The sequence below is a fragment of the Ranitomeya imitator genome, chromosome 5, assembly GCF_032444005.1.
Source record: "Ranitomeya imitator isolate aRanImi1 chromosome 5, aRanImi1.pri, whole genome shotgun sequence".
NCBI lineage: Eukaryota > Metazoa > Chordata > Amphibia > Anura > Dendrobatidae > Ranitomeya > Ranitomeya imitator.
The window spans coordinates 602,026,437-602,044,664 of record NC_091286.1 but is presented as its reverse complement, the minus strand read 5'-3'; the positions used below and the strand labels follow the sequence as shown (position 1 = coordinate 602,044,664).

The 18,228-nt window shown below is 48.4% G+C and overlaps 1 protein-coding gene across 3 annotated transcripts in view; it reads left to right on the top strand.

Annotated features, from left to right (window-relative positions):
* FBXO25 (F-box protein 25) overlaps nucleotides 1-17,093 on the top strand; it is a 38,236-nt gene extending 21,143 nt beyond the window's left edge. For 2 of the 3 annotated variants that reach the window (XM_069727980.1, XM_069727979.1), the window contains exon 10: nucleotides 14,249-17,093. In XM_069727980.1, coding sequence (XP_069584081.1) covers nucleotides 14,249-14,338 — 90 coding nt within the window. In that variant the 3' untranslated portion in view covers nucleotides 14,339-17,093. Of the gene's footprint in view, nucleotides 1-4,005; nucleotides 4,033-14,248 lie in introns of all 3 variants that reach the window. The other variant, XM_069727981.1, reaches the window with a different exon arrangement.
* The last annotated feature ends 1,135 nt before the right edge of the window (nucleotides 17,094-18,228 follow it).

Below are 18,228 nucleotides of genomic sequence, written 5' to 3'. Positions count from 1 at the left end.
ATCTTGTACCCCAATAACTGATGGGCACATAACATGGGGTTGAATATTTGTGTAATATGTCTGGGACATCAGAGGAAAAACATGGATTGTGTGTATAAAATTATATTGCATGAGACCCCCACCCCCCCCCCCCCCCCCAAAAAAAGGAAAAAAAAAATAAAAATTGGCAGTGAGTAGTAGAGGATAGTGCCAAGTAACACTGTTAGTGCCCTGTTACATCCTCCATGGACATACATCGCTTTGTAGAGGACTGATATCACATTTCAGGTGCGTAGTAAATATCCGTGTGCTGTCCATGTGCAAAGCTGGCAACATGTGAACACACAATGTCCAGTGCAAGGCAGTGAGGTGGTTCACATGAAGCAGGCACTATTGTGCGCCATAATCTGGATCAGACTCGCCCATTATAAGTCAATGAAGGTGTAAAAAATGAATCACATACAGGTTACCATCCACATGGCAAGCGGCTTTTCATAGATCCACTACAATTATTGACATAGGAAACTGTATTTGACCTTTATTAAATTATGTAAAAAACTGATGCCACACAGATGAGCAAAACGGATACCCGGATGACACGGGTACATAAGGAATGGTCACCCGGATGGCACGGGAACATAGGGAATGGTCACCCGGATGGCACGGGAACATAAGGAATGGTCACCCGGATGGTACGGGAACATAAGGAATGGTCACCCGGATGGCCTGGGAACATAAGGCATGGTCACCCGGATGGCATGGGAACATAAGGCATGGTCACCTGGATGGCATGGGAACATGAGGAATGGTCACCCGGATGGCACGGGAACATGAGGAATGGTCACCCGGATGGCACGGGAACATAAGGAATGGTCACCCGGATGGCACGGGAACATAAGGAATGGTCACCCGGATGGCACGGGAACATAAGGAATGGTCACCCGGATGGCACGGGAACATAAGGCATGGTCACCTGGATGGTGTGGGAACATAAGGCATGGTCACCTGGATGGCATGGGAACATGAGGCATGGTCACCCAGATGGCGTGGGTACATGAGGAATGGTCACGCGAATCGCATGTTGATGAAAAATTGCAATTTTTTTTTCTAGACTTAAAACTGACGATTTTTGTTTATGCTCATGGTGAACTCTGCCTTATAATCGGTCCTTCTTTTTGTGCAGCACATTGAGACCTAATTTATGTTCCGACTATATTAGAGGGCACCTTTCCTTGTGACTTGATAGCCTTACACAAAGCATGGAGCTCTGCCAGATCCGCCATAGTTCAGATAACCATTGTCATCCGGCAGATCCCAGTAACTTAGTGTGAAGGTGCTCTGAACTGCTGCACCACATCAAGGATGCACCTAAGTGCCTGTACTTGGTCTGAACAGTCATTTTGTGCTGACCGTTTCTTTAGAGGTGTAACTTAAAGGGAACCTATCACTACATTTGACGTGTAAACTATTAGTATGGACCTGCAGGTTACAGACTTCTCATAAAAGTGCTACCTGTGAGTCTCCTATCTGCTGTGCTTTTTCTGAGAAATCATCTATTTATCACTTTATAGAAGTGACCTCTTCCCGGCTCTGTGGCGGATGGTGCCTGGAGAGAACTCTGCCTCCAGAGATTATTATACATCAAGGGGAATTATTATATCTAGTATATAATTGTCTAAGGGTCACTTCCGTCTGTCCTTCTTTCTTTCCTTCTGTCACGGATATTCATTCGCTGATTGGTCTCGCCAGCTGCCTGTCATGGCTGCCGCGACCAATCAGCGACGGGCACAGTCCGGAAGAAAATGGCCGCTCCTTACTCCCCGCAGTCAGTGCCTGTCGCCCGCTTCCCCTCCGGTCCCCACTCACACAGGGTTAATGCCGGTGGTAACGGACCGCGTTATGCCGCGGGTAACGCACTCCGTTACTGCCGCTTTTAACCCTGTGTGTCCCCAAGTTTTTACTATTGACGCTGCCTATGCGGCATCAATAGTAAAAAATTTAATGTTAAAAATAATAATAAAAAAAAAAAACCTGCTATACTCACCCTCCGTAGTCGCTTGCGCCGGCCGCCATCTTCCGTTGCAGGTTCCGGTGGCAAAGATGGTATGGGAGAAGGACCTGCCATGACGTCACGGTCATGTGACCGCGACGTCATCACAGGTCCTGCGCTCATACCAACCCTGAGACCGGAAGCTGCCGTGGACTACAAGGGGCCCTCAGAAAGGTGAGTATATGTTTATTCTTTATTTTTTAACCTCTGACAAACCTGGCTGGGCAATATACTACGTGGCTCTGTGCTGTATACTATGTCACTGGGCAATATACTACGTAACTGGGCAATATACTACGTGGCTCTGTGCTGTATACTACGTCACTGCGCAATATACTACGTAACTGGGCAATATACTGCGTGGCTGTGCAATATACTACGTGGCTGTGCAATATACTACGTGGCTGTGCAATATACTACGTGGCTGTGCAATATACTACGTGGCTGGGCAATATACTACGTGGCTGGGCAATATGCTACGTGGCTGGGCAATATGCTACGTGGCTGGGCAATATACTACGTAACTGGGCAATATACTATGTAGCTGGGCAATATACTACGTGACTGGGCAATACACTACGTGACTGGGCAATACACTACGTGGCTGGGCAATATACTACGTGGCTGGGCAATATACTACGTGACTGGGCAATATACTACGTGGCTGGGCAATATGCTACGTGGCTGGGCAATATGCTACGTGGCTGGGCAATACACTACGTGACTTGGCAATATACTACGTGACTGGGCAATATACTACGTGACTGGGCAATATACTACGTGACTGGGCAATATACTACGTGGCTGGGCAATATACTACGTGGCTGGGCAATATACTACGTGACTCTGTGCTGTATACTACCTGACTGGGCAATATACTATGTGGACATGCATATTCTAGAATACCCGATGCGTTAGAATCGGGCCACCATCTAGTAAAGTGATAAATGAGGATTTCTCAGCCACGCCACATCTGATATGGGACCTACAGGGAGGACTGTTTTCAGCAGTCAATAGCCTTTTTGCCCATATTAATAGTTTACATAGGTCAAATGTAGTGACAGGTTCCCTTTAACTCTTGCACTATGGATTTACTTCCGTGCTTGTCATTGGTCAAGTGCCTACATAGTTTTGTGTGTGTAACATGGGCTGGCTCCTGTTGTTGGTGACCTCATGGAGGGGGCTGGTTTAATTGCTTAATGCCTTCGCTAGGTCATCCCCCTCATACTTCATGACTGAGTCTGAGGGCTCATGCAGACGACCATATTTTCATGCTCTGTGTGATCCTGCAAAACATCAAATCGTACTTTGACCAATGCTGTTGCATGAGGCCGTTCACATGTCCAATATACATATTTATTTATTTTTTCCCTTGGACTGAGTCTAAGTAAAAAAAAGAAATTGCACTCAGCCATGCAAGTCAATGGGTCCTCCCAAAAAAAATTGGACCGCACTCGGATAACCTCCGAGTGCTGTCCGATTTCCATGGACTGACAGAATGGAGAAATATTTTTGGTTTTTCCTGTCTTCTCCACATCCAAGGAACTCATCGCCATAATCCTCCTGATTCTTTCAGATGAGAGGCAGTCTGGTGGTGTGACCCTGGCCGGAGCCGGTGGTGTGACCCTGGCCGGAGCCGGTGGTGTGACCTTGGCCGGAGCCGGTGGTGTGACCCTGGCCGGAGCCGGTGGTGTGACCCTGGCCGGAGCCGGTGGTGTGATCCCGACCGGAGCCGGTGGTGTGACCCTGGCCGGAGCCGGTGGTGTGATCCCGGCCGGAGCCGGTGGTGGTATTGCCTGGCACACTGCTGTAGTAGAGTGGTCATGCCCCCTATGTATATATTCATTTCCTTCATTACATGTCCTAATACTCTGTTTTATATAGTAAATGTTTTGTAATACTCCAAAATCTGATGGCCTGTAATAGATCTGCCGGTTCTCATTAGTCTGCTTCTCTTCTTCATTCCTCTTGTGAAGGACTATCAGCTCGCCCTATTATTTAAGGTATTGTGTGCATGCCTTCTACATATACTGATCCCTGTGAGACGACTTGTACTGGACTGTGTCCTCCTGCATCTCATCCACTTATCCCTGATGCTTGTCCGGCCATTTCATGGCTTCCATAATGCCTGTGTAATTAGCCCTATGTCCATCCTCTACAGTGTGTATACCCATGATGTTGTGCATGTATATGTGCCCATGGTTATCTCAGAGTGGACATTTCTGTGTGGACCCCGTCCCCTCTGACCTGTACCCCTCATGAGGTCGATATATTCGTTAATAATGGATTATGCATGCACTAACCATTACCCCACACAGCTGATGTTATTTCATGGAATTTTTTTTAATATGATTTCTTAAAATTAATTTTTTTAACAACCGTGGATAAGCCTTTTAACAGGGGCAGTTACAGGGATTTCTCTATCGCCTTTCATTGTGGGACACAGGAACCATGGGTGTATGCTGCTGCCACTAGGAGGCTGACACTATGCAAATAAAAACGTTAGCTCCTCCTCTGCAGTGTACACCCCACCGACAGGAAGTAGGATATTCAGTTTATCTTAGTGTCAGTAGGAGGTGGACACGGGTCTTTCATTAGACCCTTATCTACCTCAATGTGCGTTGTTTCTTTTCAGGTTTTTCCGGCGGGATACAGGGTGAGCAGTCACACCTGTACTCCCACAATACGGACTATGAGTACGACGTGTACTGCCACCCCGTATCCTCATAGATCCCTCTCCAGGACCAAGATCCTAGCACACAAGCTTAGTGCTTTAGAAGTCCGGTCCTGCCTCCGTCCCTCACCCACTCGCCCACCAGAGCCTGTCGGTTGCGGAGACGAGGACGTCCATCAGCTCCCTGGACGTCTCATTCCTCTTCAGGAACGTGGGATGTTTAAGGTGAGTATTTTCCCCATTCCATCCCATACAGATCTTCTAAGGGGGGGATCCCACTGGTCGTCGCCCGTTACACGGGCAGCTGCACGCAGTTGCAGGGGCCTTTTTATCTGCGCGCACGGGCCGAGATCCCTTTACCGCGCGGCGGCCGTGCTTTTCTGTCTGCCGCGCCGCTTCCATAGCTGCGGCCATTCTGCCTCCTGTTCCGGCGCGGCGGCCTTTACAGGCTACCGCGCCGCTTCTGGCCCCTGCGACCGTACGATTCCGGCCGCCCTTAGCGCCATCTGTGCCAGCGCGGCGGCTCCCCTGCCATCTGTCCCAGCACGGCGGCATTTGCAGGCTGCCACGCCGCTTCGGGCCCCTGCAGCCGCGCTTCTCCGGCCGCCCTCTGCGGCCGTGATGCCTTTGTCCCAGGCTGCCGCGCCGCTTACCCGCGGCGCACAGCTCCGGCGCCGCGGTCTTGCACCGGTGGACGCCGGCCTCTAATTTAGGCCCCGGCTTCTCCCGGGGCCTACTTCCGGCCGCGACTCCGCCACTTCCTCCTTACATCAGGCGGGCTTTTCTCCCACCTGACTGGTTCAAGTCGGTGAGCTCCGCCCACCAGCGCCATCCTGGCGGTTAGCCCCGCCCACATTCTCCTGCGCCCCTGAAGTGGTTTTTCGGCACCAGGACCGCCTTGCGCTGGCTCCTCAAAGCGCATAGCCTGGCGTCCTCATCCCTTGCGGCTCAGCATTGCAGCCAGTCCCGGACAGAAGAGTGTCCCAGAAGTCTGCTCTGTCTGCCTGCACCCCTGCGTTAAGGACCATCGACATCATGAGGTGCAGCTTTCCATCCATCACCTGTCGTGAGTAGCTCTGCTGCAGACTGACACTCTCCTCTGCTTTCCTGTCCCCTAACCTTCTGGCTTCTTCATCGCCATGTCTATTCTTAAGGGAAGTCGCTTTTGTCCTCCCTCTTCTGCCTTAGTCTAACACTTTGCGTGTTCGCCTTATCCCCACTGCAGCGTCTGCCGTGAGTAGCTCTGCACCACTGACCGATACTCTCCCCTTCTGAATTTTTCGTTCGGTCTAATTTTACGGGAGGTCGCTTCCGGCCTCCTACCTTTTCTCAGGCAGGCCTGCAGCAACCCACATTATGCTCACAGTCCAGGACCCCCCCTGCCACTCCGCCTCAGAGCAAAGTCCCCTTCCTCTCTGTCTCTATCAGTAGCGGATCTCACACGGGTGACCCAGACCCTTGTGTCCGTGCTAGATCGGTTGCTCCTGCAGACTTCCGTAGTAGCCAGCGGGTCGCAAGAAGCTCCGTCCGAGACTTCTAATACAGGCCGTGAAAGATCCAGACAGGAACGCCGGTCTGAGTTCTCTTCTCGGTCCACTTCGCCCCACGGTCCTTCTCTGTGGTCGACTTCCCCCTGGTCTTTCCCCCCGGAGTCAGGCGAGGCTTTCTCTGATGCGCCTTCGGAGAATAATTTGGGGCCGGATTCTAACCAAATCGCTAACATGAGGGATATGGTTCAAAGCCTCATTGGAGCGACCAATCAGACCTGTGGCATCAAAGATTCCTCTACGAAACCCGCAGATCAGGCGGTTTCGTTTGGACGGTCTAAACTACCTCCCAAGGTATTGGCTCCTCATCCTGAATTCGAGGAGCTTCTGGCCAGAGAAAGAGCGAATTCGACCAGACGTTTTCAAAGAGACAAGCGTCTTGGAGTCTCATCTCTTTCCTCCGGATCTCATTGCCAACCAGATTGAGAGGCGTTAGAGAACGACCTCTCCCCCTGTGGATCCGTCGGCTGCTAGACTTGCCACCAACACAGTCCTTATGCTGTCCGGTGGGGCGGCTCTGAAAGATTCCATCGATTGGATCATGGAATCCTTCGTGAAGTCGGCTTTCGAAACTGCCGCATCATCCCAATGCCCGGCTTTGGCTTCCACTTGGGTTTCAAAGTCTGTATCTGAGGGGCTAAACAACTCTGTTGGGGCATTCAGGCTGGAGCTCCATCAGGCCGGCTGGCGGAACTTGCCACCCAGATTACTCACGCAGGGGAATAATTTGTTCCCTGGACGTCGCGTCTTCTGCCGCACAGGCGCCCAGTGATGTTGTTGCCAGCCATCGCACTGTTTGGCTCAAGAGTCATCAAAGAAGTCCCTTACGAGCCTGCCTTTTCAAGGTTCAAGTCCTTTTGGTTCCAAGCTGGACCAAATTATTAAGGTCGCCACTGGCGGCACCAGTCCCCTTCTCCAGACCTCGCCCACTTCCCCTTAGGCGGCTACTTCGGTCTTTTTGACCTTTTTCGTAGTTTCGCGGCATCAGATTCCTCTTCGCAACAGCAGAGGCCACAGGCACGTTAAGAGAAGAAGGTATTCTTCATCTCACTCTTTCCTGGCGTGCCCGCTACTCCTAAGGCGGATTATCCAGGTCCAGGACTGGAAGTTCCACCTAGGCATGACCCACGACTAGACCCCAGCCCGTTTCTCAGGCTGGGCAACCATCTCCTGTTCCTCAGGGACGTCTGGGTCTCCTCAGTAGAGGACGCATGGACCAGGGCACTTGTATCCTCTAGATACAAAATCTTCATTTCACGGTCCTGGGATCGTTTTCTTCGAATCTCAACCTCCAAGAGACCCCACTCTAGTCCCGGGTTTCTTTACAGCCATTGTTTCCCTCCTTAATCCGGGGTAATCGTTCCCGTCCCAGATCTGGAACGGTTCAACGGTTCACAGGCTTCTCTTAGAATCTTTTTGTACTGACAGAGGACGACAAGGTTCGTCCCAGTCCGGATCTCAATCTGCTGAACAGGAAGTTTCGTCGGAGACACTTCAGGATGATATTCCCTCGTTCAGTAATCGCTTCCATGGAGGCTCAGGAATTTCGGTTTCAGCCTCCCGAAAGTCTATCCATCTTACCCGACATTCTAGCCGTTGCGGGTGGCTCGTCAACAGGAAGAAGTTCCGTCTTGTTCAGCACCTCGTATCTCCGGGCATGTTCTTCGACACTTGTCGGACCAGAGTCTTCCTTCCCGAAGACAGGATATCCCTCCTTTGTCAGGAAGTTCGCTTGCTCCAGGGTTTTCGGCTCCCCTCCTTTCCAACGGGCCTTAAAGGCCCTAAGGAGGTTGGTTGCCACATCGGAAGCAATTTTCCCTTCACCCGTTTCATTCAAGACTTCTTCAGCAGGCTATTCTATCACAGGGACAGGTCTGTCTTCTTCCTGCATCGTCCGATCCGGTTTTCTCCCGGGTCAAACGGTTCCTCGACTGGTGGCCGAGGTCACTTCTCTTATCCCAGAGTAGATCCTTCACAGCATATCCTTCCTTCCAGTTCCCTGGCAGGTGGTGATGACGGACGCCAGCCCGCTCGGCGGAGGCGCGAGGCTTTGTCTCCTGTTCTTTCAGGGTTGTTGGTCGGCGCAGGAGTCCTCTTGGCCGATCAATGTCCTCGAGTTCCGGATCATCCTTCTGTCTTTCCTTCACCGGGTAAGGATTCTCAGCAGCCTGCCAATTCGAATCCAGACAGACAATGACACAGCAGTGGCATATGTCTACCACCAGAAGTGGACTCGGCGTTCCCTGGCCTCGGCCGAGATTCCAGGATCCTCCTTTGGACAGAGGCAACGGTCCTGGTGAGCTCCGCAGTGCATGTCCCTGGCGTGGACTTTTAGGCCGCCGACTTCCTCGGCCGTGAGGGCCTCGCGGCAGGGGAATGGTACTTCAGGAGGTTTCCTATCGGATTGCCCTTCGATGGGGGACTCCAGAGGTGGACCTCATGGCGCCCCGATTGAACAGGAAGGTCCCTCGGGTCGGCCCAGGGTCCCGTGATCCTCTCACAGCCGTGTTGTCACTCTGGCCATCCCTTGGTCGCAGTTCGTGCTCCCCTATTGGTTCCCACGCCTTCCCTTGCTTTCCAAGCTGTCGAAAAAGATCAAGGCGGGATGGGTGCCGGTCATTCTGATCGTCCTGGATTGGCCCAGGAGGTCTTGGTCTGCAGACATCGTCAATCTTCTCGCAGACACCCCTGGTGCCTTCCAAACGGACCCGATCTGCTGTCTCAGGGTCCGATCTGCCACCCGAATTATCGGTCGCTCAGTTTAACGGTGTGGCTGTGGACTCCACAGTTCTAAGAGCGTCCGGCCTTTCGGCCCAGATGAGCCACTCTATAATCCAGGCTGGGAAGCCTTTGTCTTCTTGCAGGATTTACTATCCTACCTGGAGGGCATACTTTCGTTGATGCGAGTCCAACTGCTTTTCACCTATGTCCTTTTTCCTTGCCTTCCATTTGGTTTTCCTTCAGGCAGGACCGGATTCGGGCTTCGCTCTCAGATCCCTAAAGGGCCAGGTTCCTGTGCTCTTCTTCCCTTTAAGAAGGCGTTATCTTCTCAGCCACAGGTTACGACCTTCCTTCAAGGAGTAGCCCACACTGTCCCTCCATACAGGGCCTCTGTGGATTCATGGGATTTAAAGGTTGTGTTGGTTGTTCTTAGGGGTTCCCCCTTTGAGCCTCTCAGTTAGGTTTCCCTGTCAGTTCTATCTCGGAAGGTGGCTTTTCTCAGGTCCATCTCTTCGATCCGCCACGTTTTCGAGTTGGTGGCCATTTCTTGCCGACCTCCTTTCTTGATTTTCCACCAGGACAAGGTGGTCCCAGGCCTCCACCTTCCTTCCTTCCTTCCTTCCTTCCTTTCTTGAGGTGGTTTTCATCTTTCCACCTCAACGAGGACATCGTTCTACCTTTCCTTTGTCCAGCTCCGACTCATCCTCTGGAGCGATCGTTGAACAGGCTGGGCCTCGTCAGGGCAGTGAGGATCTCCCTGGCTAGCACGGCCGCTTTCCGAAAGATGGATTCTCTTTTCGCCATCCCTGATGGCGTGCGTAGAGGCCTGCCGGTTTCCAAGGCGACTATTGCTCGCTCTATCAGAACGGCAACTTTGGAAGCTTACCGGGTCAAAAACAAGAGTGCCCCCTCCTGAGATAAAGGCTCACTCTACCTAGGCAGTCGGCGCTTCCAGTGTGGTACGTCACGGGGCTTTTGCCGACGGCTTTGCAAAGCGGCAACCTGGTCTTCCATCCACACGTTTCGCCGAACTACGGCGGACTCCAGCCTGGGCAGAAGGATCCTGCAGGCAGCAGTGGTGAGTCCTCTGACCTGATGGAAGTCTGTTTTTCCCACCCCAGGGACTGCTTGGTTCCTGTGTCCCCCAATGAAAGGCGATAGAGAAAACAGGATTTTTGGTTGCTTACCGTAAAATCTGTTTCTCGGAGCCTTCATTGGGGGACACAGCACCCTCCCAAGTTGAACAGCTCTGTTTACTGTATACGTTTGAGTTCTTTGAACACTCTTTGAGTGTTTGAAACTGTTAATCTATGGTGCGCCGTGGAATTTGTTGGCGCTATGTAGATAAAGTTTATTATATTATTCTTTCTCTTTTACATGTTGCTTCTCCTACTGCTTTCTCACTAACTGAATATCCTACTTCCTGTCGGTAGGGTGTACACTGCAGAGGAGGAGCTAACTTTTTTATTTGCATAGTGTCAGCCTCCTAGTGGCAGCAGCATACACCCATGGTTCCTGTGTCCCCCAATGAAGGCTCCGAGAAACAGATTTTACGGTAAGCAACCAAAAATCCTGTTTTATTCCTCAGCGCCACTTTTTAACGGCACTGAGAAATAAGGGTATAGCGCCCCCCACCAGTGTCTGATAATTTCCAGGGGTAGCTGAGACCCTGGAGAACATGATCAGGGCTGTTTTTTACGGTCCCCTATCACTTAATCACCATTATTCACTGAATAACGACGATCACAAAAAGCACAAGTCCGATTTAAAATTAATTTCACTCTCTTCTGATAAGTTAGATCAGTGTTTCCCAAACTCCAGTCCTCACGGACCCCAACAGGTCATGTTTTGAGGATTTCCTTAGTATTGCCCAGGTGATGGAAGTATCAGGAGTTCTCACACTTTTGCAGCACTATGGAAGTCCTGAAAACATGACCTGTTGGGGTCAGTGAGGACTGGAGGTGGGGAAACACTGGGTTAGATCATATCAGAGAAGAGAGACATGTGGTCCCCTGGACCACCCCGATGCCTCTGCCATCCCCTGGTCCCTCCTGCTCTCTCCTCCAGCCCTCCTCATCACCTTCCTGGAAAAAAAATGGCGGACGCTTGCATGGTGTGCCCAACAAGATCTGCCTATTTTCCTATTGGTTCCTTTTGATAGACCTTTTCACAGTTATCACACTGATTAAAAAAAAAAAAAAAAAAAAAAATAGTAACTCAAATGCCCTTTTGTCACCCCCTTAGTTAGATAAAAATTATAAAATAAAAAAAAAATGTATTTTTTTTCAATCTTTGCAGTTGGGGTTATCAGGTGCTTGGGTATGCACCGAGTATCACGGATCCCCGCATGTGGTTTTTTTTTTTGGTTTGTTTTTTTGGGTGTCTAAAAGCCGTAAAACATGCGGGGCACGTACTCGAGCACCCGCGATATTTGGTGCATACCCGAGCAACGATGCAAACTCAAGTAGCGAGCACTTGCGCTCAACACTAATGACAACATATTCAATATGGCAATCTAATGTTATCAAATTTTGTGTCATACCTGTGGGTTCAAAATGCTCACTATACCCCTGGGGGTGTGGTTTCCAAAATTGGGTCACTTGTGGGGAGGTTCCACTGTTTAGGCACACAGGGGCTCTCCAAACGTAACCTGGCGTCCGCTCTCGATTACAGCTAATTTTGAGTTCAAAATGTCAAACTGCGCTCCCTCCCTTGTGAGCCCTGCCGTGCAAATAGTAGATTTCCCCCACTTAAGGCGTATCAGCATACTCAGGAGAAATTACACAGCAATGTTTGTTGTCCATTTTCTTCTGTTCCCCTGGTGAAAATAAAGTTGGGGTCTAAAGTAAATTTTTTGTGAAAAAAAACATTGCTTCAGTTCTCGTGAAATACCTGAAGGGTTAATAAAGTTCTTGAATGTGGTTTTGAGCACCTTGAGGCGAGCAGTTTTTAGAATGCTGTCACTTTTGGGTGTTTTCTGTCATATAGACACCCTTAAAGTCACTTCAAATGTGAGGTGGCTCCAAAAAAAAAAAAAAAAATTTTGTAAATTTTGTTGGAAAAATGAGAAATCACTTGTTAACTTTTAACCCTTATAACGTCCTAAAAAAAAAGAAAGGTTTCCAAAATTGTGCTGATGTAAAGTAGACGTTGGGAAATGTTATTTATTAACTATTTTGTGTAACATAATTTTTCTGCCCTTAGATTAGGGAGTTATGTTTGAAAATTGCTACATTTGACAAATTTCAGTTTTTTTTTTTTTTTTTATAAATAAGCACAAATCATATCGAAGAAATTTTACCATTGTCATGAAGTAGAACATGTCACGAGAAAACAGTCTCCGAATCACCGGGATCTGTTGAAGCGTTCCCGAGTTATAACCTCCATAAAGTGACAGTAGTCAGAGTTGTAAAATTTGGACTGGTCACTAAGGGGTTCAAATGTTCCATAAAATTTGCAGTAAACCTTTTTGGGGATCTATAAATGGGGGCTCCACACAATGTTTACTCTCGCTACCCCGCTGGTCAGCTGCATTGTTGACCAGGCACAGTGCCATACAGCTAGTAGTGGCCATACATCAAGGAAAATGTAAGACTGCCTAGTGCAGTCGAAACGCGTCGACTGGGTCATGGCGACCATGTACTATTTTCTTTTGTGTGCACTATAATTTCTTTTGAAAAAGAAAAGGAAAATCCAGTCCTGTTGAGCTGGACTCCAATTTTTTTCTATTTTCCTTGATGTGAGACCAGGGCGAGGCCAGTGTCTGGGCCCCAGGTTGATGAGCATGGAGCAACTGGGTGAGCTGGAATCAAGTTCCTATAGTAGTGGCCATGCCTGGTTACACCTTGGTCATGATCACTACAGCTGTAGTAATACTGTTATACCAGGTATAGTCTCTACTAAAAAGGAGCTGCGGCAGGAGAACAAAGCTAATTCGCAAACCAGTCTTCCAAATTGCTGTCCTCTCTATAAAGTAGGCTACCTGTGTAAGAACTGGCACATTTCTGTGATAGTATGAGAAACAAAGTTCAACATGCAGGGCTTCCCTATGGGTGCAGACAGAATGCTGTATTATCACGCGAGGATCCACATCCCTGGGACTGGCCGGCAGCTGCCCTGACCTGAACGTGACAGCATGTATGTGTATGCAGCTCTGGTCAGGAGAGCAGACGGCCAGTCCCAGGGATGTGATGTGATCATCACGAGAATATGGCCGTCTGACTGCACCCTATGATGGAGACACAGAAATGGTCTGTTGGGGGGGTCTGCAATGTTATATCAGACGGAAATCTATCCCGATGCAGCCAGACACATTATCATTGGGGAGAGAGGAGCATGGCAGGCTCCGCTCGTCTCGCCCAAAATTAAAACCGTCAGACATTGAGATTTCAACTGCCTTGTACTTATCTCCATCAACATAATTTGTCGGAAAAGTCAGGAGGCCCCATATACCATCTCTGGTATGGTCGTCCAGTCCTTCCAGCTTTCATCAAATATGTATGGGGGGCTGCAGCCTCTTCACTGCCCTGGATATGACCCGCGGAGCCTCTGTCTTCCCCCTGTGACTGCCCCTCTCGCACAGCCTGTTGGTAAGAAGAGGGGCAGATGGTACAGAGTAGCACATGGCTGCAGGATCCAGCCACTTACAGGATTGTTTGTAGTCTGTTGCCATGGAGACACATGCATCTGCATGGGAACTTTGTGCACAAGAATATGATTTGCAAAGTTGCTTTATTTTCCCATGCACTGGAACAAGATTGCAAAAAAGAAATTCAGGGATTGCCACTCAATGTCCGTCTATTAGAGCCTCGTTCTGGCCTCCTTCTGGCTATCATAGACTTGCATTGCGATAATGTGACGTAGCTTCTGACTTCCAGCCAGCTTACAAGATGGTTCCATGGGACAGGAGCGTCACCAAATAAAGGTGAAGCCGCCAAAGGGCGAGTATAATACCGGGGGCAGGGGACTTGGATTTAAAGCACTGCTCCAGCCCTGAAAAAAGAGTTGGGATCTGACCACTGGAACCCACAGGTCCTGAGATTAGGGGTCCGGAACCTGAGAACCAGGCGCTGCAGCCCCATCTTTAATAGAGCCGAGATCTGTATGCTCGACCTCTGCTCCATTCGTTGTCTGTGGGACTGTCGGAAGCAGTGGGGCACTGTGCGCTGCTTCCTTTGTGGAGACGCGCCATTACGCCTCGCTTATGTGATTGCACTATTCCACTTTGCGTTTTGTGAGACCTCTGCCAATCTGTAACTCCTGTGTTTGTCTTGCCAGGACTCGGGACACCCCTGCACGGCCAACGACCCGCAGAGCTGCCTCACGCCCGTCTCCCCGCAGCACTTTATCGACCTCTTCAGGTTCTGAGGGCACCAGCCACGTTCACGTCATGACGGGAACTTTCTATGTTTTTAATCAGACAAATGTTAAGTTGTTTTAAAGCATTTAGGAAAAAAATGTAAATGTAACATGGTACAAATGGGAAAGGCCAAATGTTTTATATGGTAACGTCGTTATTTGTTTTATTCTCTGTTCCGGTGGATTGGTCCTCACTAATGAATTGAATGAGCATTTCCCTCAAAAGTACAAAATTCCTAGACCTTGAGGGGTCCCGATCTGTCAAGTTGTTTTTGGCCAATACTGCAGAGCTGATTGACATCCATCTTGCCTTATCTTACAGCGGCCATCATAGTTGTCAGGCTGTTCGTGCCCTTCTGCATACACATGTATATAACCAGGCAAGACACCTGTCGTGTGGTCCGATCTGTAGATCATTGCTGCTGGACCAGAGCCCTGCGCACCTCTCACCTGCTGCGCACCTCTTACCAGCTGTCATCTCCGGAGCCTCTTCTAACACCATGCATCTCGCAGCAGCATTGACTGTGCCCAGCCTGCCAATAATTAGCGTCAGCGATGCGCGCCGGTAGGAGGACGCTGGCAGGACTTTGGTCTGGATGTCACAGACTACTGATGGGGCTGCTGGATCAGAGCACTGTGAACCTTCTTTACTCGGCAGTAGTGATGAGCGAGCATGCTCGGATAAGGCGTTATCATACTCATGTGCTAACCAAGTGTCTTCGGCGTGCTCGGATACTATGTCCCTGCGGCTGCATGTCTCGCGGCCATTCGACTGCTGCAACACATGCAGGGATTGTCTAACAAACAGGCGGTCCCTGCATGTGTTGCGACTGTCGAATGGCCACGAGACATGCAGCCGCAGGGACACGGACATAGTATCCGAGCACGCCGAAGACACTTGGTTAGCACACGAGCATGCTCTGATAAGGTGTTGTCCGGTCATCACTACTCGGCAGCATTTCCTTAAACTTCACAGCGCCAATCCCCACTGTGGAAGCTGCTTAATGGTAAAGCACTTGACATATCTAGAGTGGGTTTACATGAGCAAGCATTGGGGGGGTTTCCATAAACCTGGCTATATAAAACCACCACCTCTGTGGCAGATAAAAGAAAAAAAGACCCCTGAAAGTACCGTACTTTGTTTTTTTCTTTAATTTTAGGGCAAATTGCTTGTTAATTAGTGATAAGGACCAAGACCAAGTACGTAAAAACATCCGAGACCTAATATTGCATTATTATTGCACTTTCAGAATGACTTTGAAACTGGTCCTTTATTTCTTATTGATGTTGTGTGTTGTTGTTTGATTGTTTTTTGTTTTTTTTCAAATTGATTTTTAATTTGATTTATTTCATTTATATTAATTTAAACACCTTAGTCTGTAAGCTGTGGGGCCAATACTGATTCATGCTGTCCGCTACAGGCATCTCTTTCTATAAATACATGAACAAGCTGCTTGAAAAAGAAAAGTCCCCTATTCCTCCCCGATGAGGGGGTCTGTGCACTGCAGTGTCGGGCGCTATGTCCTTCTTATATGGGGCCTTTGCGGCGCTTTACTTATTTTGGATTCGGGCAGGAATCCGCCTGAAAGTCGTGTGCACATGGCCTTATGGTGGAAATTCACGTAGAATATGAGTAGTGTCGTCACTGCACAGTATTCTGCGTTTGCTGCTTAACAATCAGATTTGAGAGCTGAACCTTTACGGACAGCAAAGTAGTGATTTACATCCATAGCTAAACTCTGTGAACCACAATTGTCTTCATGAAGCGATTTGCACTTCTCTACAACAGACGATTTATGATGTAAATGTTTGGAAATGTTAAAATCTGAGATTACATGATATTAGACCAATCAATAGGACACAGGTTACTACCTCCTGGTGCACTAATGTGGTAGGCTCAGGCATTATTGTAAGTGACCATTACTATGTCCAAAAACGTTTCTTCTTAACACCTATATATTATGTTTATTGATTTCAGTTAAAGAGGTATTCCTTTCTCCAAGATCGTACCCCAATATGTAGTAATAATAATAGCAAATGCCTCCAATTAGAAATGTAGTTCTTATTCACTATGTTGCTTACCCCATGTGCAGGGCATTGCAGTAGCTTAGGTATCCATGGTTACGACCACTAACATGTCACTATATGAGTGGTCATAACCATGGGATAAGCAAATTAGAAGAACTATACTACATTCTAATTGAAGGTATTTGCTAATATTATTACGCCTACTTCATATTGTGATACGATCGTGGAGACGGGAATACCACTTTTTTTTTTTTTTTTTTAAGGGGATTTGCACCAAAAAAACTGATGGAATTGATGCACCGTCAGTGAAGGATAGTTGTTTTTTTTTTTCTTTTTTTTTCTTCCCCTAAATTAGTTTTGTAACATTTAGTAAAAAAGCAGACGGTGTCGCTGTAGTCACCGATAAAATGTTGATGACAAGTTAAAACCATAACATTGGGGTTTTTTTTGTTTCTGTTTTTTTTTCATTCTTTGTGGGATAGCCCACTGAGATTTTTTACTATAGTGAGATTATTATGTTCTATTAAATTGGTGAAGTATTTGGTATAAGCGTGAGCGGTGTTTGCTTGGCGGTTATAGAAATATATGTTCAGGAAGGTACCAGATCTAAATATATAACATGATACAGGGTAATATTGGTAGTGTCTCGTAGTTTAATCTGTGATTTACGTATGTAAACCGTTCATGTAATGATGCCGAAAAGTAATAAAAAGTGTAATAAATCTTCCTAATTGTATCATAGATGTTTATATTTTTATTATGGTCACAGTAATACAATATGCTTTGATGCAACTAACAATACGTCATCACATATGGCCTCCCCTCTAACACTCTCGCACCCCTCCAGTTTATTCTAAACTCTGCTGCCCGACTAATCCACCTGTCCCCCCGCTATTCCCCGGCCTCTTCCCTCTGTTAATCCCTCCACTGGCTCCCCATTACCCAAATACTCCAGTACAAAACCCTAACCATGACGTACAAAGCCATCCACAACCTGTCTCCTCCATACATCTGTGACCTCTTCTCCCGGTACTTACCTACACGCAACCTCCGATCCTCACAAGATCTCCTTCTCTACTCCCCTCTTATCCTCTTCCTACAATCGCATACAAGATTTCTCTTGCGTATCACCCCTACTCTGGAACTCTCTACCACAACATATCAGACTCTCCCCTATCATCGAAACCTTCAAAAAGAACCTGAAGACCCACCTCTTCCAGCAAGCCTACAACCTGCAGGAACCACCGATCCACCAAACCACTGCACGGCCAGCTCTACCCTCGCCTACTGTATTCTCACCCATCCCTTGTAGATTGTGAGCCCTCGTGGGCAGGGTCCTCTCTCCTACCGTACCAGTCGTGACTTGTATTGTTTAAGATTATTGTGCTTTTTTTTATGTATACCCCTCCTCACATATAAAGCGCCATGGAATAAATGGCGCTATCATAATCAATAATATGAGTGTGAGATGCTGCACGATGACATATAGTTAAAGATTATTGATGAGCGATTATACTCGTTGCTCGGTTTTTCCCGAGCACGCTCTGGTGGTTTCCGAGTATTTATGACTGCTCGGGGATTTAGTTTTCATCGCCGCAGCTGAATAATTTACAGCTACTAGACAGCTTGATTACATGTGGGGATTCCCAACAACCAGGCAACCCCCACATGTACTCAGCCTGGCTAATAGCTGTAAATCATTCAGCTGCCGCAATGAAAACTAAATCCTCAGAGACCACCCGAGCGTTCTCGAGAAAACTCGAGCAATGAGTATAATCGCTCATCACTATTAATCATCCAAGGTATGGGAAAGAAGGTGAACAGGAGCAGACAACTGTACCGGAGCGTGAAGTGCAGTCCGTACAGGGCAG